At 31.5% G+C, this 22,836-nt stretch overlaps 1 protein-coding gene across 4 annotated transcripts in view; it reads left to right on the top strand.

Moving 5' to 3' along the window:
- The window catches only part of LOC127721854 (proto-oncogene tyrosine-protein kinase Src-like), a 242,116-nt gene extending 224,331 nt beyond the window's left edge, over positions 1 to 17,785 (top strand). The window contains exons 2-8 of one of the 4 annotated variants that reach the window (XM_052228661.1): positions 7,131 to 7,951; positions 8,573 to 8,617; positions 10,832 to 10,906; positions 11,954 to 12,207; positions 13,638 to 13,794; positions 14,859 to 14,990; positions 16,440 to 17,785. In XM_052228661.1, the coding sequence (XP_052084621.1) occupies positions 7,131 to 7,951; positions 8,573 to 8,617; positions 10,832 to 10,906; positions 11,954 to 12,207; positions 13,638 to 13,794; positions 14,859 to 14,990; positions 16,440 to 16,672 (1,717 nt within the window). In that variant the 3' untranslated portion in view covers positions 16,673 to 17,785. The remainder of the gene's footprint in view (positions 1 to 7,130; positions 7,952 to 8,572; positions 8,618 to 10,831; positions 10,907 to 11,953; positions 12,208 to 13,637; positions 13,795 to 14,858; positions 14,991 to 16,439) is intronic. The other 3 variants (XM_052228663.1, XM_052228662.1, XM_052228660.1) reach the window with 3 other exon arrangements.
- The last annotated feature ends 5,051 nt before the right edge of the window (positions 17,786 to 22,836 follow it).

The raw sequence follows: 22,836 nt of genomic DNA, 5'->3' as shown, positions 1-22,836 counted from the left end.
TTTTTTTCCATGTTTTCTAGTCTTTATATCTAGACAAAAAGATTATATGTTCAACGAACGAAGAATGTTGAGTTGTAAATTTTGATTAGTTTAAGATAAAACAATCTGGTGTCGTTAGACTTTTAGGTATTCAGATAATAGAATGAATTTAATAACTACAAAAACAGTATTTTTTCATATTCATTGCTTTATACATTTCTCCTTTGATTATCCGTTTTATGCGATTGTAAAGGAAAAACGGATTACATGTTGAACGAAAGAAGGCAATGGCCTAGCTGATGATCTTTGTCCAATTTTCATGGCTGCGAGAGATATGGTAGTGGTCCCCTCACATGTACGTCCGTTCATCCCCAAACTCGTCCGTCCGTCTGCAGGGTAGAGGTACGTGGAAAAAAGTTGGAATACTATGCAGGATTGTTTGCCGTCTTGTTTTATTGACCATATTATAACGTCAATTCGATTATTATAGAAATTTTGCATGAAAACTTTCAGATTAAAGTGAACAATGCAGTCAATGCTTTTATGTCAACCAAATAAAGTCTTTAAGGATGACAAAAAAACATACAAATTTCTGCTTTTCAAAAAAATCAAATGAATAGCAATATATAACTAGCATTAAAAAACTGTACTTTCAAAAGGATAAGAAAATTGACGAAACAAGGAACAGATCAACCTGAATTGGAAAGTTTTAAATAAAAGTTCTTTCACAAGACTTAATTCCTTATGCGATTTATTAGATATGGCAATAATCTGAGAAAAATTAAAGCATAACTTGAAATATTAGTTTATTTTGATGTCTTGATCTTTTTCCCAATAACATGCATCCTGTTGAATTCCTTTATCATCAATGCAGTTGACTTGGTTTGTCAGGTTGATAGAGAGGAGGCAATATATAGAGAAAGACAACATTTTCTTGGAGCAGTTAATACAATGAAACTACTATCCACCAAAATGCAAATGAAGTTAAAGTAAGCAAGTATAGGCAGCCGTACGGCCTTCAACAATAAACATCATATAAATGTGATAAGTAGTTAAATATTGATCTATTCTATGTTAATATGATTAACCTGAACAGAGCACAAGATTAAAGTTGGCAAACATAGCAATGTATGAGGATTTGGATGTCCCTTTGGTATCTTTCACCTCTCTTGAATATGAATCATTTAATAACAAAGTGTTTACTTTTTAATTACTGTGGATTCATTTATTTTTTTGATTAAGTAAGACATATTTTTTCGTTTGATTTTGATTTCGTGGTTTTGCTAAGTCTGTAAACAAGCCAATAGAAAATATATACTTCGGTGAACATCTGAATTCATGGTTTACATTAACAAACGAAATCTACAAAATTTAATATCTCACAAATGTAAATGAATCCATTGTACCTAATGGGATGATCGACTTTCACTGAAGATGCTGCCTTCTATCAGCACATTACAACATACAGTAGGTTGCACAACAATTTAACTGCTGAGTTTTCAGTATAATAATTGGGACTATGATGTGTTTCCAATCTTTCATAGCTGCACTTGAAGCATGATGATTGATTAAAGGAGATATTTATAGAGTTTAAATATGAAAGATTTTAAAAATAAATCATGAATGCAAATGATTCATCCCTTCTTTCATGTGTTTGCCTTTATGTCTTTAGTATCAAAAAACGCCCCCCCCCCCCCACCCCCCCCCCCCCTCCTCCAAAAAAGGCTTTTGTATTAAAGACCGGAAACAAATAGATAAATATATATACCCTACCTTCTACACTGAGGTCCCAAACTTGTTAATTGTTAATCAATATGAGGAATATACTCCATGTTTGTAAAGGTTACCATTAAGCTTTTTGTTAAACAGTATGTGTGTACTTTCTTTATACTTGAACATCGTATTTCTAATGTATTTTATATGTGTATACATCAGATGAGAAGGGTGCAGGATAGTGTTGAAAATGTATCGACTCAGAATAAAAAAAAAGATTTATGGAACACAACTATCGCAAAATAATAAAGTGAAATTACTTATAAATACTATTGTACAGTCAAATTCCGAAGTTTCCTCACACTACAAACCAGTAAAAGTCTGAAATGGCCTATATTTGTACTCGACTGTACTGATTTTTCTTCGACCAGTCTGAATTGGTCTGAAATTTACTTGATAATGCTCGACTGTAGTCTGAACCACACTTAATAGTCTGAACTTGTACTCGACCTTTACTCGACCAGTACTTAACCATTTTATTTTCGTCTGAACCATGCTCGACCTAGTCTGAACCATGCTCGACCTAGTCTGAACCATACTCGACCTAGTCTGAACCATACTCGACCTAGTCTGAAACATACTCGACTAAGTCTTAACCAACCTAGACCTAAATTTTGTATCTATCTATTGTTTTTCATCAATTTAGGAACTGTTTTAACAGCTATTTCCCCTGGCTAGAAATTTGAACAACAATTTGAAATTTAAAATGTATTCAATATGGCATTGAAACCAAAATTTCACAATAAACATAATATAAATTCAACACCATATTTATCAAGACTTACATATATATATATATATATATATCACCTTTAAAATAAAAATAAAACAAGCTGATCAAATAATCTCAAAACTGAATTGTGACTAATATTTTCAATGTTATTCAAATTTTTGAACGTTTCAGATATATTTTATGGTTACTGGACAATTTTCATCATTTACTTAAGCCTTGTATAGATTTATGGTGTCAGATGAGTTTAGTTAATAATGCAGTGAACATTTTTTTTATTAAAATATATTTAAAATAGTATATAAAGCAACTTAATAAATTTAAAAAATAACACCTTATTTTGTAAAACCAAGAATTTAATATAATCATGATAATAGAACTTCCATAGCAATCCTTGATAACCATTTAAAAAAGGAAATGTGTTCCAAAGTTGCAGAAAAAAATTAATTTCAATTAAATTTAAATAACTTTTGTCAAAATTAAAGACATGGCATACAAGAAACACTTTAATAAGGTTTATTTACCTCAGTACATGTGTGTTTTACAGGTAAAAAGAAAGCCCTTTTTTTCTTAAACTCGTGTATTACTTATCAAGTGAAATCAAAAGGCCTTGCGATTTAAGTTTTACAGGATATGGCAATTTTTAATGAATGTTAATTAGAAATTAATACTCTCTGACCAGGTGTGATCTTTTTAATGAGTTTGCCCTAAGCAGGAGGTATTACTTTATACTTTACCACTAATCAGAAGAAAAATTTTATCTATTTCTTTAATTTTTTTATCCATTTTTGATATATATTATATATAATGTATCCCAAATTATAATAAGAATAGATATATTTCTAATATAAGGTTAAACAATTTCAGTGATTTTTTGGCTGTTGTTACCTTATTAAAAAGATAATTATATAACTAGTGTAGGTAACCATGAAACCTATATAGTTTTTCTTTTGGAATTTAGGAAAATGAAGTTAAAAAAAAACACATGCCAGACAAGAAGCACCTCAATAAGGTTTTATTACCCTCAGTAAAGGTGTGGTTTTTAGTAAAAAGAAAATCTTTTTTTAACAAAACTCTAAAACTTTAAAATTAATATAGTTAAATTATTATATAAGATTATTTAATTTAACTATCTATATTTGATAAATCTGAGAATCATGTACATGATGTAAGGATGTAAAAATATGTTTTTATATATATCTTTATTTTATTGTGGCTGTTGTCATGTCAGAAAAAAAGAAATTAATTTTAACAGCTAAAATTAAAAAAAAGTATAGGTGTTTTGGTCAAGTATGGTTCAGACTGGTCGAGTATTGTTCAGACCTTTGGTCGAGTATGGTTTAGACTGAAAAAATTGGTCGAGTACAGGTCGAGAATGGGTTTAGACTGTTTCAGACTGGTCGAGTAATAGTTCAGACTATTTTCAATGGCAAAGATAAGGATCAAGTACAAATCAGTACGGTCGAGTATGGTTAAGACTGGGGTCGAGTAATGTCGAGTAAAATTCAGACCAATTCAGACTGGTCGAGTATGGTTCAGACTGGTCGAGTATTGTTCAGACCTTTGGTCGAGTATGGTTTAGACTGAACAAATTGGTCGAGTACAGGTCGAGAATGGGTTAAGACTGTCTCAGACTGGTCGAGTAATAGTTCAGACTATTTTCAATGGCAAAGATAAGGGTCAAGTACAAATCAGTACGGTCGAGTATGGTTAAGACTGGGGTCGAGTAATGTCGAGTAAAATTCAGACCAATTCAGACTGGTCGAGTAAAAATCAGTACAGTCGAGTACAGATATAGGCCATTTCAGACTTTTACTGGTTTGTAGTGTTACCTATTGTGATGACCTATAAATTACAAAAATATTTTAACAGCCAACTAAACTGATTTCAACTAGACTTAGGTTGAATGATTCTTAAGGTTTGCAATATGAAGTATGTTCTTTTTTTCCGTTCAGTCAGAAAACATGGCTGCTCTTGCTAAATATAGAACATAATGGTGAAATGCATTAACTGTCTTTTATCTAGATACCATAACATATAGAGACAATCTGACAGAGAAAATGAAATGCTTAGAGTGTCAAGATCTACTTACCTTATGTTTCTACCAAATAAACTTGTTGCATGGTATCAATTAATTTTTGGCAAAAATGCCAGATGAGAATTAATTTATGCTGTAACTGTTTCCTGATTCAAAAAGATTAGCTAATTAAAATGATGCTGATTTTAATTGCTTTTTTATTATGTGTTTAAGTCAAACATTTCTTTTCTTTATCTGTGTATAGTGTCTTTTAACAATACAATTTCCCGTTTCATCATGTTCATATAAGGACATTTCACTCAACTACATATCATTAACATAACATATCCTATTGTCCTTTGATTGGACAGGTTTATTCGGATTAAGGATTATGTGCCATTTTTTTGTTTCCCCTTGTACTCTTATATTTGATAATTTGGTGCTTTGAGATAGAGGATTATTGCATGCACTGCTAGTAATGATTTCCTTAAAACAAGTTTCTAAATTAAGATATTGGTTAAAACAAATATAAATATGGACCAATTCAAGTACACCTTCTAGAATGCGCTCGACTTTAGTGACTCAGCACGAGGTTTTTTGGAATGTAAAGGTTGTTCAGGATTTGTTCTCAACAACAAACACTAGCACATGATGTACAGACAAGTGAGTAATCTATGTTTAAAATTTTATAACGAAAATCTCTGTACTAAAGTCTGTAGATTTTCTGCAAAAAGCTTAATTGCCACAAAATCCCAATTGTCTATCAAATGCAATAAAACAATAAGAAATGTTGCTTTGAAAGAGGTTGTCCTTTGGCACATTTCTAATATTTATTATCTTTGCTATTTTGATATTGTATCCCTTTGAAAATTTTGTAATTGATATGGCTACAAAATGGTTCATAAACCTTAACTTTATATTTATTTGTATCTATTGCAAGATTTAAATATCTATATAAGTAGGAAAATGTGTTATTAATATAATCAAGGTACACCAGATACAATCAATGTAGAACAAAGGAACTGTGTAAGACTTTAAAATAACTGTGTAATGTTTATAGGGAGGTCATTTAATTTCTACAATAAAACGAACTTGTGTGCATACGTGAACTGTTTTGAATTTTTAACCGTTATTTCATTACTTTGTATCGCGAGTGTAATCAATTAGAAATATTATTTAAACACAAAGAAACGAATGCTTATAAGCATGTGGATTCTTTAAAAAAATGTAATTTGATATTTCTTTATGCTTTTATGCTGTAACCATCATACCGGTATTGTCTTGAAAATGCAAAACAAGTAGTAGCATTGCATGAGTCAATCAACAGGTAATGAATACTTTTTCCACAATAAAGACAAACCATTTCTTCAGTATTCATCAAACTGTATTTTCAGACTTTACTTTGTTGTTGGCTTGTATCTGTATATGTGCATTAGATTATTCTAATTGATTTTTTATTTGAATAAATAAGTAGTTAAAGAAATGATGACTATCACGAGGTTAAGGTTCTAGCTGTACGGTTTTATTTGTTTCAATTATTGCAGCGCTAGGTTTTAATTAATGAAATATTTTATGTCGTTTTTTTAAGATTCCATGATTTACTTCAAGTGGTGCAATTAGTGAATTTTTTTAATTTTTTTTTTTTGCTTTTCATTTGTAGCAGAATTAATATATTGTAAATTCATCTTCGGAGCATTTAAATAATGACGGTACACTGTGATTGAGTTTTCTTTCTTTGTATTTTAAAGACAGTAGAGGGAAGAATCATCATAAATTCATATTTAAACATGTTAAAGCTTTAAGGTTATATTCATTTCTTCATTGTTATTTTCAATTTATGTTCGTTGTTACCTTCATAGATATTATTTATGATTGAAAATTCGAGACAAGAAAGTTGAATTATAGATTAATTATAATCATATAACTATCACATGTTACCCGTTGGCTGAACTATTTTGTCATATTCCTCATTTGGTGGGGGGGGGGCTTATGTTCATTACTATTCGTTTTCACATTACGTCTATCCCACTATTACGATGTATCAGCTATATCTAGAAGTAATCAGAGTAGTATTACACATGCTGTATGGATGATAGTTAATAAAAATAAGAAAAGAAAAGCGTAATTCACAATCCTGAAAGAATATTGAATAACTTAATTAATACTCAATAAAAGATTAAACACTTACAGAAATATCTACAAAGTTTGTTTAAATTGTTATCCTCAATATGTTTTGTTTTTGGAAACAAAATTGTCATGTAACACATCATGGAAGGGCTTTAATTAACATTCAACTGCATTGATATTTCGTCACTTTGAAGACAAAAAAAAACACTTTAAAGGTTTTTAGACAGATAAATCAAATATTTATAGGCATGTTATCTATGAATAAAACGATAAATAAAACTGTAAAAATGTATGCTGATATGTGACCATTTTATGTGAACATATAGCTGCCATAATATATAAATAAATATATCATTAATCGTATTTTAAGAGTTAAGAAAGTGACAGCAAAACGAATACAGAAAATACAAACAAATAACACTTTGTGCATATGTTCGTATCATACAAATTACATCAACTGTTAAGTTTTAAAATACATTGACGTTAACCAATTTCTTAATTCAGCTATCATCTGGTAGTTCCACCACTATGCGAGTCGTGCAAACGAGGAAGTTTACACAACAGTACAGCTGCCTGGTGTACTGAGTGCTCAGAGCCGTTGTGCATGGCTTGTGCAGAAGCACATAAGCGTAACAAGTTTACGTTACAACATGAGGTGAATTTTTCAAGTACAGGTTACGAGGTTTACGGAATTAAAGGTCAAGGTCCTGATTGTACAGAGAAATTTCTACAAACATCTTCGTGGTACAAAGAAATTGCACATGAATGTACAGAGGTAAAAAACACAGTACATGAATTGGTAGAGTTAAATGAACACAACTACCAAAACCTCACAGTTCAAGAAAATGAAGTTATTGATGCAATATCAGAAGTAAAGCAAGAAATTGAGTGTACAGTTTTGAAGCTTGAGTCTGAGCTTAAGGGGAAATTATTATCTGAAATAGACATATGCAAAGGGTCATACAATACCCAGAAAATAGAACTTCTTGATATTCAAAATTCTTTGGACGAGTTTCTGCAACATCTTGCATCTGTAGAAAATTACGATTTTACAAATAATAAATTTGGACTTAGAGGAAATATGATCAAGGAGTTGTCTAGTATCAAAAAGAGGTTTGAGACAACTAAGGCTAAATTGCAGCAATTCGATATCAAATTAGCCAATACAAAAATCATTCGTATTCAGAAACTTGGATCAATTGCCGTTAAAATAGAAGAAATTGTTTCCAAGCATAAAGAAGGTCAAGAAAATGAACACGGTCAAAATTCTGAATGCAACAAAGGAATAAATATCCCGAAACAGCACATCACATCACAGTACTTAGGTGAGAAAATAAAAATAAAGTTTATTCGAAATTTAATAATAAATACATGGGTATTTTTGATTTAACAGTTGTGTATCTTCGCTGAATTATAAGTCTTTTTGACATTTATTTGTAGGCTTGTTTGATTTTTTTAGTCGGTGTGTTATGTGTTTATGATGTATGTTTTCAGTTTTGGCGCGGTTTGAACCCAATTATTTTCCCATTAACATATTATGTGAGTTTGGTTTACTCACCACGATACTTTCAGAATAGTGTGAGGTCTAGCTAGCTATAAAACCAGGTTTAATCTATCATTTTCTTCGGAATATCCCTTTGCCAAGACAAAAAAAATGACAGTTGTTTCTGATTCATTCAGTTACTTGACAAAGTATAATGTTTGATTTTGACAGTTTTTTTCTGCATTTCCCCCTTTTTGGAAAATTACTTGGAGTTAGATAATTTTTTTTTCCTTTTATACGCAGATTGAACATTCTTATCTATGTTCACAAGCACATACTACTAGTGTAAAACTAAGGTAAACTTTATAACAAATCAACGAAAACATATCAGCGAATGATTCTACCATATGACAATGACTCAAAATATATCCATTCCCTATAGAAATATTTTTTTTATTTTCAGATCCAAAATCTGCATGTACAGAACCTAAAACAAAAACTTCGGCCGGTATGTATAAAATACACAATCAAAACACATTATACCATCATGACCAATGTAACGAAACACTTAAAGGCCATACGATACAGTCACAGGAGAGATAATAACGTTTCTAACGTAAAATGTTATTTTTCGCGTCGTCAAACGTTGAAATATCGGGAAAAGATGCATTTTCGACAGATTTTAATCATTAGCTAGAAAATGAGTACATGGATCCTTTTTTTTTTAATGACTTGATTATTTATGACGATTATTTGTATCACTTTTTATGAAGAAATCACCGATTTTTTTCACAAACGTATGGTATATTTATGTTTAGACGATATTCCAAATGTTCTTACACAAATCCGCTTGTGGTTATCTTTTGAAACAAAAGAGTTAGGTGTGTCCGTTCAAAGGTTAGAAATGTCGAAAAAAAAAACTTTGAGCAAATGTCTAAAATTTCGACCCAATTTATCTCTAAAAATAGAACATGAAGGTATATTTTTATTACATATTTGAATTGACTAGGTTAAAAATAGTATGCAAATTTTCGTCACAAAATCACCGTGTGATCAAAACTGTATCGTATGCCCTTAAGTGTGTGATTTCATTTTTCCAAATGACACTATTGTTAAGACCACGATTTACTTACCATTTCTCCGGAACAAGGCTGTACCAAGATAGGACTATGACAGTTATTTCCCATTCGTACAGTCGAATATACTTAGTGTTTCCGAAAAAAAAATTCCTTGGATTACTTTCACTAAGAACGACACTGATCATAAGATTTGAACACGCGAAAAAATGCTGTATGACCATAAAGGTTCAAAATATATAGCCAAATTCATCTTCCGTTAAATTTGTTTGAGTGTCTTGTACCTTAAGTTTCATAACAATTTCCTCATTATCAACGTTTATTACAAATTCTGACTAGTGAGTAGACGGTAGCCTTGGGGAATAATAGTCTACCGGCAGTTGTATCGACCCAGCACTAGTAAATTTAAAATAACACTGAAATTATTTCATGTTCTCCGAATGTCTGGATTTCGTACGGCATTTTAAAAGAGTGGTTTTTATGCGTAGCATAAGATGCTTACCTTGTCGACACATCAGGTCTCGTTCCTTTTTTAGTCAATTCACGAGATTCGAACATCTGCAAACTACTGTCGCCTAGAAGAATCTTCATAAGAAAAAAAACGTCTTTCCAACAGCTTTCATGGCAATTAATTGATCAACTGATTGCCGTTAAGTGCCACTTTCAGCACCATTGTGCTATTTTGTGGTGGTCAGTTTCTATTTGTAGAGGAAGCTGGAGGGACTGGTTAGAAACAACCGACTTTTCGTTCAGAAAACTGAAAATCAAAGTTAATATTGATTGGAGTCGAGTGCAGCTGCCAGGTTCGGGATTCTAACTCTATGGTTTAAAAAACAAATCTGAGGCATATTTAAAATATAGTCTTCGTTTCATGGATTCATGGATTTGGTTGACGTGTACGTGTATTGAACGGTTAATGTGTGGGATATTGGGATGCAGACTAGATATATATAATGCAAATCATTATTTGCATTCTATGAAATTTTTTTCAATTAAACGGTTGACAATTCAAATTTGTTAATTATTACGGTTCTTTTGCATAATGATTAGATTTGGCATGGTTTATACTGCTCAGTATTTAGCTTTCTACTCTGTGTGTTGTACACTATTGTCCTTTTGTCCTTCTTTTTTATGTTATGGAATTGGCAATTTACCAGCGACTAATGCGTTAGAAAATCTCTTTTGGATCTTCTATATAACTCTATGAACTGCATGTGTTTTTGTTGTACTTATTGATTAGGTTTGATTTTGTACTTGTCAACAGGTTTTCCAGAGACCAATTCAGTAAACGTAACGTTTATTTATGCGTGTTTTCCCCCCAGATGTTTGCCTTATCAAAACATAAATCCACTACAAATACATAATATTTTATCAATGTACATCCGAAATATTGTTTAGAAATGTTGTTTGTAAAGGGAAAAATGTACCAGCTTTAATACTAATATTTCTTTTTTGTAGAATCGAATAATTATCCCATGATTATTTTGTTGAAACACACATTCCGCACATAGTTTATTGCAAAGTGCTTTATTATCTGTGAAAGTTCTCAAATCTATATCTTTAAATCATAGTATATTGTTGAATAAAATGCCAGTGATTAGTGCATTTAAAACATGGCCAATTACTGTTCGATTGTATCACTGTAGGATGGTTTCCTGATATCAAAAGATCATCTCTTGATCGGTTTGTAAAGGCTGTTTATTCAGGGCGAGTTTGGAAAGGTACGTTTAAACGAACAATTGTTAATTTAAAACAGTTCATATTGAAAGGAATGTTTAAATAAAATAATATATAACATGTGAAATAATCGTACAATAAATTAAAGTCATTAATCTGTAATAGGAACATACAGAAATGAGGTATGATTACCATGGGGATAATTATCTACCAAACAGTGTCAACTTTTTTAACTTTATGTATGACTAAAATGTTTATGCAATGACTTATTTAAGTCTGCTGATCAGATTTTAGCTGATCATCAAACAGTCTGCATCAAAGTCACGCAGGAGACCCTTCAATTGTTGCATGCAAATATATATATTAAATAGCAAATCTCTGGAATCACCAACCAAGTAGCGGCACGCATGGTCTCATATTTTCTTGCAATTTTGTTGATGGTAGCTATCGATAACATACAAGAAGTATGTTGACAAAGAAAATGTGAAAAAAGGGGATGTACTTAGGAAAGTCACCAATCTTGCTGTAGAAAATTGGAAATAGCCCATGTTACTTTAAACAATCAAGTCATTTAAGATTCAATTTCTATTATGTCATCTCAAAGAGTCGTTGCGTTTTTTATTTTATTTAACTTTCTCTAAAAAAGACATTTTCAAGAACTGGAGTACACAATGTAAATTTAGTTTTCTTGCCAATGCATAATGAAAGAAAACTTTATACATTTCGTGCTTCCGAATATTATAACCTGGATTAGTGCTAATCTAATATATATTTTTAACATTTTTGAATTAAATTGGAAAAATCTGAACGACAGTTTATTGGAAATGCGATTGTCTAGTAATTTTGTTTAGACTAATATCAGAAAACGTCAAATCAAAAAATATCTCAAACCTATATAGAGTTATTTTCCCGAATCTGAAAGACAATCGCTTCTTCTCAATCAATTTATGCATTGTATGATGTGCACTTAACTATTATTTCCAATACAAGTTACTAATTAAACACACACACACACACACACACACAAATTGTATTCCATCAAATCCCAAAAATCATTGGAGCTGCTAAACATTTTGACTTCTTATTTACAGCAACTTTTCAAGGATCTACAGTAGCCGTGAAGAAAAACGTTGATAATAACCACGTCTCCTTTCTGAAAGAAGCTCACATATTAAAGGGATCATCTCACGAGAACGTCATCAAAATGATAGGAGTAAGCACAGAGCAACATCCAGTATCTCTAGTCATGGAATATCTTACGGAATATAGCTTAAATCAGATTTTATTAGATGAACATACATCAATGGACACATCTATGAGGAATATGACTGAAATGACATCTAAGGTGAAAGTAATAGTGTATATATTTTTTTTCTGTTACAAACAAATTATGTTTTGACGTGTTTTTTTCTATCAATCTTACCGTATTTTCTATTGTCTTCTTTGTCTATATTACTACACAGATCATTCATTTATGGTAACAAGTACGTAGTTGACGCCTTAAACAGAATGTGCAATATTTATGTTCTTCATTATTTTCTCGAGATGTATATTGTAATGACTGATGTATTTTTCTACTAAATCGTTTGTTGTTGTAATACACAAACATTTCTGAGTTCCTATGGACATTACTAGAGTAAGAAGTTTTACATAAAGTTCTGTGAAATAAAGTCGATGAGGTCGCATTATCGGATACTTCACGATGTTTGTAAACAGCAGAATTGAATATGGATTTCTCTAATGTTTGTGCTATTTTCAAATTTCTTGATCGGTGTGAGAATAATATTTCTCCTAACTAATGAAATATCTGTTCTCGGCAAATGATTTGTCGAAATTTAATTATGACGTGAAATTTTCTTAGGCGACCATGCCTGATGACGTCACATATAAAAACACAACTTTCTGCAAATCTTTGAAAAAGAAGGATAAAAATCATGAGAGAAACATATTCCACCACTAACTCGTGTATTACGATATTTCTCCACTCTCAACAGCTAAATTATAATCATTCAAAAAGCTCGGCAAGATTCGAGCTTTGAATATTAAAATTTAAATGTCTCGAGCGGAGAAATATCGTAACACATTTGTTGCAGTGATGGAATCTATATTTCTCTAATTTCATGCTATTTTCACTTTTCATGATCGGTTTGAAAACAAATCTTTCTCATGTCTAAAGAAAACTTTGTTTTTCGGCAAATAATTGGTCGAATGTCAATTATAATGTCAATCTTTTTTTTTTTATTTCTTCTGAAGTTCCTATTGTAGCGTCATGAAAAAAAGGCGACAATACCTGATGACGTCATAATAAGAAGAACACAACTTTCCTCAAACCTTTGTATAGAAAGGATAAAATTTGTTTGGATATCGCCTAAAACTCATTAGAGAAACATATTCCACCACTATATATATCTCGTATATTACGATCTTTCTCCACTCTTAATATTTAAATTTTAAATATTTCAAGAGCTCAGCAAGCCTTACATTAAAATTCTAAACTATCTTGAACAGAGAACTATCATAACACACTTGGTCATGTCGATGCAGGGGTGGAATATATATGTAAACTAGTAAGTAACTTAAATAAGTCTGTGCTAATAGTCTGTCAAAAAAAATCGCCGGAATATAACAGTTTTCGGGGTTAATGTAAACAAACCTACCTTTTTTATGTTGATTTAACATCTTTTACCGCATTCATGAATTCGTTCACGGCCAAAGAGAATTCTAACAATATAGAAAACAAACCATGCGTTTTACATTTTATACGGTTTATTTTAGATTGCAAAAGGAATGGATTTTCTAGGAACCAGAGAGATCATTCATTCCGATTTGAGAGCAGCCAATATATTATTTGGATCAAATTGGAACCCAAAAGTCTGTGGGTTCAAGTTTGCGCATATGACAAATGACCATACAATAGATCACAAACGAAGGCGTAAGTAACATCTACACGAGCTTGAATATAAAATTGCAAAGGTCACAACATAGACCGTCTTATTGTTGATGCTAAACGTCTTTAGTTTACATAATTTTGTATAGCTATACCATTTTGACTGATAATAAGATCTCTGATATCAATAAAGACGATAAAAATCATGGTACAGTTTGGTGCTGACAAAACATAACATAAACTAAAGCTACTTATTCACCGGTTGCCCATATTGCGTGTGATTTCTCCAATTACCGCATTCAGAATGATAACGTTTAAAATTGAACTGCGAATGTGTATCCGATTGAACGCGTTTAATTTGTATGTCCGCTTAGTCACTAGTTGACGACCGTTTACTGCATACATGGCACGTCCAGTATGATCAAAATTCATCAAAGATACCAGGCTCATAATAATGTTGCACCCTAGATGCGCATCGTGTCTACAAAAGACTTACAAGTGACAAGTGACGCTTTAATTAAATCAAATGATAGGTATAATATTGTAAGTATCAAAAATATATCTGATCATACATGCACCTATAATGGTTTACTTTTATAAATTGTAACATGGATGGAGAGTTGTCTCATTGGCACTCATACCACATCTTCCTATATTTATACACAAGCTGTTAATATGTTAATAAGACATGATTGGAGGTCTTGTAATTTCAATATCAACTTATCATTGATCTTTTACTATTACCAATAGAACTATCATTTCAGGATATCAATGAGTTGCGTATGTCTATTAAATTATCCCTGGACTCCATACAAATTTACAAGGATTATCAGTTTGCCTGCCAAATGTTGGTGATTTTCTCCGGGCACCCCAGCTTCCTTCTTCAATAAAAAATTACCGACATCTTATAGCCAATAGTGCTAAAACTTGCGTTAAAAACCAATCAATTAATCGATATGTTGGCTGATACATTAAGCAGCCATTAATTTTGATTCCAACTTGAATTTAACGCAATATTATTGAATCCATTGTAGTCAAAGATCAAAGATTAAAAGTAGTACACGGTTAGTTGCTGTCATTTAAATATCATGTTATTTAACTATATGTAGGCACTATTCCACCGGTTCGATGGTTAGCGCAAGAGATAATTGAAGGGGAAAAGGCGACTACCAAATCTGATGTCTGGTCTTTTGGAATACTTTTAATGGAAGTGTTCGGACATTGCAAAATACCGTATGAAGGTAAAGTGTCCAGATGACAGATTAAATTAAGAATTATATGTTCTTGGTAAAAAAAAACAAATAAGGTAACGGTATTGAATTGGTAAGAAATTGCAGTGTATTTAGGCATATTATTTTCATATATCTTTGTTATAGGATTTAATGCATACACTTTCTAATTGCAAAACACTTTTTTGTGGGTAACGTACCATGTAAAATAGCACAAAAATCTACCCTTCACCAAAGTTCAGTTACATGATAACGAAATGATGACGAAAAAGCTTATCAAAAGTACTACTCTCCATGAAACTCATCAGTGGCACTCGAAAAAAAAACTGGAAGGCCACATCACAAACAAAGTTGAAGAGCATTTAAAACGCAAATTCCGACAATTGTACCAAATACGACTAAGGCAATATATGACTAGTGGTAGACAAACAGTATTTCGAGTAATTCAACATAAAACATTTATTTTATTTGACATTAAAATATCCGAAAAACCATTGAACATATGAGAAGTAGATGCTTAATCTGATATCAAATTTAATAGAACAAAGAAAATTGAATTGCATTTCACTGAACTGTCAAAACAACAACTTCATAAACCTACGACTAATTATAAACAGAAGAACATATGGTATGTAATAATGTTGAATATATTTGTCAAACCTGTTTGGATAACTTTAATTTATTCGAGCCTGACTGAGGATTTTTTTTGGAGATAAAAAGCGCTCGTGGCGTACCAAATTTTAAGCCTTATATGGTTGATCAGTTTTTTTTTTCTATATTGACAAGTAGCATTTAAAAAAGGACCTTAAGAAAGGAATCGAACGAATTAACCTTTCACGAACAATGCGAAAGCCAAAATTCCGACTTAAAATGAATTTACTCACAACAGGATACTGTTCATCTATAATGTGTCATCTGTTATTAAAAATTATACTTGATCTCATAGCTCCCCACATTTTATGGCAAATTGTACATTTTTTTCAATGTCTTTTAGTTCTAGATGCATAAGATCTGACGCGGAAAGCTCTTTAATATACTTCAAGGAGGGCATTGTCTTAATATAATTGCCAACATACACGATAGGTTAGTGAATGAAAGCGAATGATACCCTGAACACAGATGGTACATGTATGATCATTAGAGTGTAATATACTGTTTTTAAACAACTAAGCGTGCCCGATATGCTTGCACAGCAAACAACTGTTCATTAATTTGTATTTTAGGGTCGCTTTTTTTAAAACGCCTTACAACGTAGGTTACCAAGATATCAAATTACCTGTCTGAAATAAAACAATATAAATCAATAATCTGAACCAATGTTATTGCAGATTTTGTTTAAATACATTGTTAAAATTATGATTTACATTCGTTTTCTAATCTTATCTAATCTTAACAAATACTAATCTAACATGCCATAAAAAATATCATTTAGTAATATTAATATTCTTGTTTATTTTTCAGGCTTGAAAGATCCAGAGATATTTAACAGAATAAAAGGGGATTTAAGGCACATAAAACCTGATTGTTGTCCGGAAGCTATTTATGATCATGCCATAGATTGCTGGTCTAAAGACCCCGATGCTCGAATAACATTTGAGTATATATCCCACTTTTTTGGTGACTACGAAATTTGTACGGAACATGGATATAATGAATTGGATGAACTAGACGATGAGGTTTACATGAATCAATGACTGATCGATTTCAGTACAAATGTTGTGTATATATGTATGACTCAGAGGTGCGATGGGGACGCTGAAGTGCGATGGTCACGCTGAAGTGCGATCGTCTACGCCGAAGTGCAATGGTCCTTTCGCTCATGTTCGATGGTCTATAAGACGTGTGATGGCTAGTTTACAATTTAGAGATGTTCATTTATCATGAGAGCTTGATTTTTTATAAGTTTGTATATAAATACCAAACATTAAACATTTTCTTCAGTTGCACTAAAAGACATCGGTGATCTATCTTATTCCTTGTTTTTATTAATAACAGCAGTATACATTTTTCGCTTAATTTGTTTCGTTCTGACTAACTATGACGTATTTGCATTTCAACTAACAACTAACCCATCTTTTTTGTTATCATTGCAATTAGTACTGCGTTTAAAAAAATAGAAGCGTCAATTTCTGATCGATTAAATGAACGGCTGCTTTTTGTTTTGTCTAAGCTATTTACAAAGTATAATGTACACAACAAAGTTACATTCAGTGGGGACTGGAAATACAATGACTGTTTTAAATTAAACGGTTAAACTCTCAATGTTTTACATAAAAAAAACGAAAAGCTACTTCTAACAATCAATTGAATTCTACATTGAAATGTAAACATGAAAAACATTAAAAAAATATGATTTATGTAATCAATTGCACGTCAGCGTCAAACCATCGCACATCAGCGTGACCATCGCGGTTCAGAGTCCTACGTATATTCTTGATAAAACGAGATAGATATTTTGATATTCACATTTTAAACATAAAAAAACAGATTGTAATATGTTTAGGATACATTTATCTTGACACGTTTCTTTCACAAATGTTCGGGACTGCTTTAAAACAGATGCGAATATACCAAAAGGACATTCAATATGCATAACAGTGATCCTTAGAGCGTTCCACTCTATTACCTGATCTTAGATTTAAGTTTACAGTTGTCAGGTATGCTCAAATCTCATTAATCGACTAAGACCATTGAAAACCAAGGTCCTTTCCGATTATGACATTTATTCATAGTTTTTGTCATGTTTAAGGTTCAGTTTAATACAGATTTTTGCACCCATCATCAATAAACACATCATTTACAAATTACTTGTTGAAATTTCTATTGTTGCATCAAAATAGATATCATCAGTCGTAAAACTTTTCCTGTAAAACTCTTTCGAGCTCTTTAAAACTAGTTTAAATTTTCAGGAAATAACTAACATGATACTATACGCAGTGGGATTTTTCGAATCGCGTATTCTTACATGTCTCAATCCTTCAAAAAACAAAGCTTTTCCATATCGAGAACACGACACAAAAAACCTGATCGATATTAAGCATTACAGGTTGTAACGTACCATAAGGTTAAAAACAGACACATAATTTATAGACTTTTTGGCATGACCTGATATTACAGTAACTGTAGTAAAAGATGTCTTATTCAGTTTATTCCATAATTTGTTATCAAAATAGACATGCCTCTTGTTGACGGCCATAAGCTGCTCACTAGTTGCTTTTTTCGTTTTCCTGTCCTCTTTTTGCTGTCTCATTAACATACCTGTCACATGTCCTTGAGATCCGCTATCAAAACATACTTAATGACATCATATATTCGAATACATACTTTATAGCAAAAGTAACGGAAAATCAAGACAGTGGTTTCTTACTTCGTGAAAGAAAATCACTGTGCACTAAAGACAAAACAAAATGAAGCCCTTGTTGACATTTTGTGAATCCAGGAGTAGAAAAGAAAACAGGATTAGAAGATGAATGCATAAAAATACAATAATTATACAATTTCAAAGAAATTAGATTTCACAATGAAACAATTCTTGCTCAGTGTTCAGTGCTTGTTGTAACGCTAAACAAATTTTCCGATGATCTCCAAAAGGAACATTTGAAATATTTATAGTTGCATTTTTTAAAGCTCAAATCAACAGCAAATAGGCCTGGTAGCGCCACATCTTCTACGGAAAATCAATTGTTTCGACACATTGTATATATTTAAGTATTATGTTATATTTAATAAAGATACCTTTTTACCCTTATATTTACCTTAAAAACGCGATTTTTTCTGATTTTTATAATGAAACAACAGGTATTGTAACATTGTATTTGTTTTGTATATTTTTGCCTCCGGCAAAAATTAAACTCACACTTTTGCTTTTTGTACTCGAGCTTTTTCAAATGTTGACGATCTTATCCCTTTTCGGTACAAAGTTTAATATGGTAAACTGTACTCTGACCGAACGTTGTTCACAGTTGGATATGGTTGATAGTTGTCGCATTGGCATTCATACCACATCTTCTTGACGATAAACTTCGAAATATGTTTAATTATTTTACTAGCCTAAGGGAACTTTCATACTGGTTTAGGCCCCTTGATTGTACTCATGATCTGGTTTGATCAGTTTGTCTCCGTTGACAGTCATAATGTTCGACTTTTTATTCGAAACATCAGTATAATCTTATTAGAGAAATTCGACTGTTTGTCAATTTTTCTGTAGATAAATCCTGTAATTATTTTGTCTGTTGCTATTTTAACAAATCTTTGCTAGCATTCAAAAAAATAAAAGATATCGTCAAATAAATGATATTTCACTATGGACTGTCATTATAAAAGTCGTTTTGTTTTTTGTGTAAATAATCGCGGTTTGCGGTAAATACATGTTTAAAATTCTAAGACATCTCTTTCATAGAGGTTATCAACAATTCTTAGTCAAAATTTGTCAATTTTTATAAATGCGATTGTTTGATTACTTAGTGCATGTGCAGTTATTAATACATTTTAAAGCTATAATTGTAAAAATGATTGTGAAGCTTGGTTTTAACCATTTGTTACATCCAGTTTACATCAGGAAACATTTAATGAACTCTCGCATATGACATCGTATTATATAAGCAATGAGGTATCAAGTTAGGAGAGACAAAAAATCCAGAAATTTTAGCAAGGATATGAAAAGAAAAGTTTGCCGATTTTGTTACTTTATTGTTGGAACTTTGTAAAGATGTCTGTCACTGTGTCACTATACGACTGATACTAAATGCAAAACTGTTCATGCATTTGAAGAATAGCATATGTACTTGTATCAAATTGTTAGATTTACTTACAACGGGTGCAACACTGCCATTCTAGAGATGTCAGTATTCGATTTACAAGTTTCAACGATTAAACCAATTGATAGACACAAAATGTCTAGTGCTACTACTTTTTGCAAACATTCTAATTCTAAATACAATTTTTATCGCTTTAAGTATCTTCGACATTAACAAACTGTACTTTTTTTTTATTTTGATTATCCATACCGGTAGCTTTAAAGCATCAATCTCTATAATTACCGCAAAATACACAATGATTGTTTATAGTGAATTGTCTTAAAGATCCTGTTTCAGAAAAGATCTTATCTCACACAAATTTATAGCATTCACATACAGACGGATCGATATTCTAATTTGGGATATCCAATATCTGTGAAGAAATCATCAATAGGTCCAGAATATATAATTGTACTGTTGGATACAGTTGAAGGATCAATGTCAAAACAATCACGTGACAGGCGTACTGTTATAACCATCAGTACAAAGTGCTTGTTATTTGTCACTGAAGTAACAGTCATCCAAATTATTTCTTACTGGTATTCTAGCTAAAACTGATGCATCTAATTCCTCTGGGTACCTTCCCCATTGTTTGTATGTATAATGCTTAAATATTTCTTCATACAGGGTAACGCCTACCCTTGACGTGGCCATCTGATATCCATTTTCAATATGTTCATGCTTCAATTGGTTTCGGGACAACCAGTCATCTACCTCATGTTGATTTGTTAAATGTTGTCCTCATAACATATTAATAGTTTTTATGTTAGGGGGCAAGGGTATGTAATGTCCATCAATTACCCCTAAAACTTTGTGTTCCCATCTTGTACAGTTAGAAAAACAGTTTACGTGTTTCCATACTCTTTCGCTATTTGCATAAAACAAATGTACGCCATATTTATTAATTCGTATTCCGTTTTCATCGATGTAATAATAGCAGTTTCCGCCAATGTGATCTCTTTTGTCTACAATCAGAACTTTCTTATTTCTTTCTTCAGCCATGAATCTGGCCATTACTGCACCCGAAAGACCACATCCGACAACCAAATAGTCCGCCGACATGGTATTGACGTATCAGATTCAAATGTCTATGACATTTAGGCGTTGATCAGTTTACATCCTCTGTAATACAAATTTTGACTTACAATTATAAATTCTTCCTTAGTTCTAACATTTTAAATACTTGACAATGGCATACCATGTAAAGCAGGCATTTTTAAAGGAGGACTCAATATCTAAATCTCAATATTGAACACGAAAAAAAAAAACGAGTGAGAAAGTTAAAAAACGAAAAAATGTATATAGAAATCAATGACTTATTGAGACAAGAAAATAAAAACCTTTCACATAATATTATATAATAACCATTCATACACCACATGTTGAAGAAATACTATTTATCAGTTAAACACGTTAAAAAAAATTTGGAAATCCCAAAACCCTAAAAAGGAAACAAACACGACCCCTCCGAGGTTAACTTTGTCCAATTGAAACTGATGTAAATTGGTTTTCGCGGTTTTTGGTTGGGTTTGTTTTGGTCAGTAGTTATGTTTTACATGTTATGATGTGTACAAAGTTGTTTGTCTTTATGTCGTTTTATTGTTTTGTCAGTTCGTTTTCCAACGATGAGTTTGACTTTTCCTTTGATATATTTCATCTCTTTTTATTGCTTAATTGCTCAACTTTTTGTAGAACAAGAGAGAAAAAGGTGGAAAAGACAACTGCCAAAAAACATATTATTCATTATACATGTGGTTGTATGCCAGCGTTTTTTACGACATTAACCCCAAATACTTGTTACTTCATATTGATACTTTTGTCGCATTTTTTCATTTAATGAAAAATATAGATGCAGAGCTTAAAACAAAAAAATTTGTATAATGTATAAATAATTTTATAAACGACATTTTAGAATTTATTTCAAATGATTGATTTTATGTAACTAGGTAAAAGTATGTCATGTTTCTTTAACTATTTGTATAAATATAATTGTATCAAAAGGAATCAACAAAATAAAACAATGTTAATCAAGCAACTACATGCAAGATTTGGAGTTTGTGTTGAATGCGCAGACTTTTTTTATGGAAGAAAGAGGAGGACAAACATATTTTCTCGGGTCAAACATCTGTTTTTAAACTTCATACAATAACAACATATTTTTGTCAACAACATACTACATGTACTGGAACAAGAACATTTGTAAATAATATTCTTTTATTTATGAGTTGATCTATCATTTTGATAGAAATATTCTATTAGTATTTACTTCCCACCTCAAACAAATTATTTATTTCCATGAACTTTAAATCAGACATTATTAACAATGTCCACACAATAGATGAATAGTCAGTGCCCAAATAAAAACAATCAGACTACACAATGATACACTTTATTTACGAATATGATATATACGTAAGTAAATTTTTCTGCATAAAATGTGTATAAATAAAGCATGTAAAGGCAACAGTAGTATACCGCTATTCGAAATTCATAAATCGATTGCGAAAAAAACAAATCCGGTTACAAACTAAAACTGAGGGAAACACATCAAATATAATAGGAGAATAACGACACAACAGACACTCAACACTAAAATGCAACACACACAGAAACGAACTATAATATAACAATGGCCATTTTCCTGACTTGGTATAACAATTGTGAGTTAGATTACTAATGTACATGTATATCTTTCGCATACAATTATCAACTAGGGACATTTTGAATTGTCTCAGACCTGAATACTATTTGACGTTTCAGTTGTTCCCTACCAGAAATAAGATGCATTGATAATAGTAACCCTTACCTGGTTGCTAATTTTCCTCTTTTGTGTACGTGTACATCACTTGATATCGATATAGAAAACTAGACAGATATTTAATTAATCAGGTTTTCACTGGATTTATGTAGCGTAAATTCTCATCTGTACAAACATAAGAATTACCACAGAGTTTAACTGTTTTTTAGTGGTTTACTTATTTAAGTTAATAAGAAGAAGAATATCACAAGAAGGCTATCAAATTCCATGAAACGAAGAAAACAAACGCACTGAAATTACAAAC

The sequence above is a fragment of the Mytilus californianus genome, unplaced genomic scaffold, assembly GCF_021869535.1.
Source record: "Mytilus californianus isolate M0D057914Y unplaced genomic scaffold, xbMytCali1.0.p SCAF_12, whole genome shotgun sequence".
In the NCBI taxonomy this organism is placed as follows: domain Eukaryota; kingdom Metazoa; phylum Mollusca; class Bivalvia; order Mytilida; family Mytilidae; genus Mytilus; species Mytilus californianus.
This window is presented reverse-complemented; position numbering and strand designations above follow the sequence as displayed.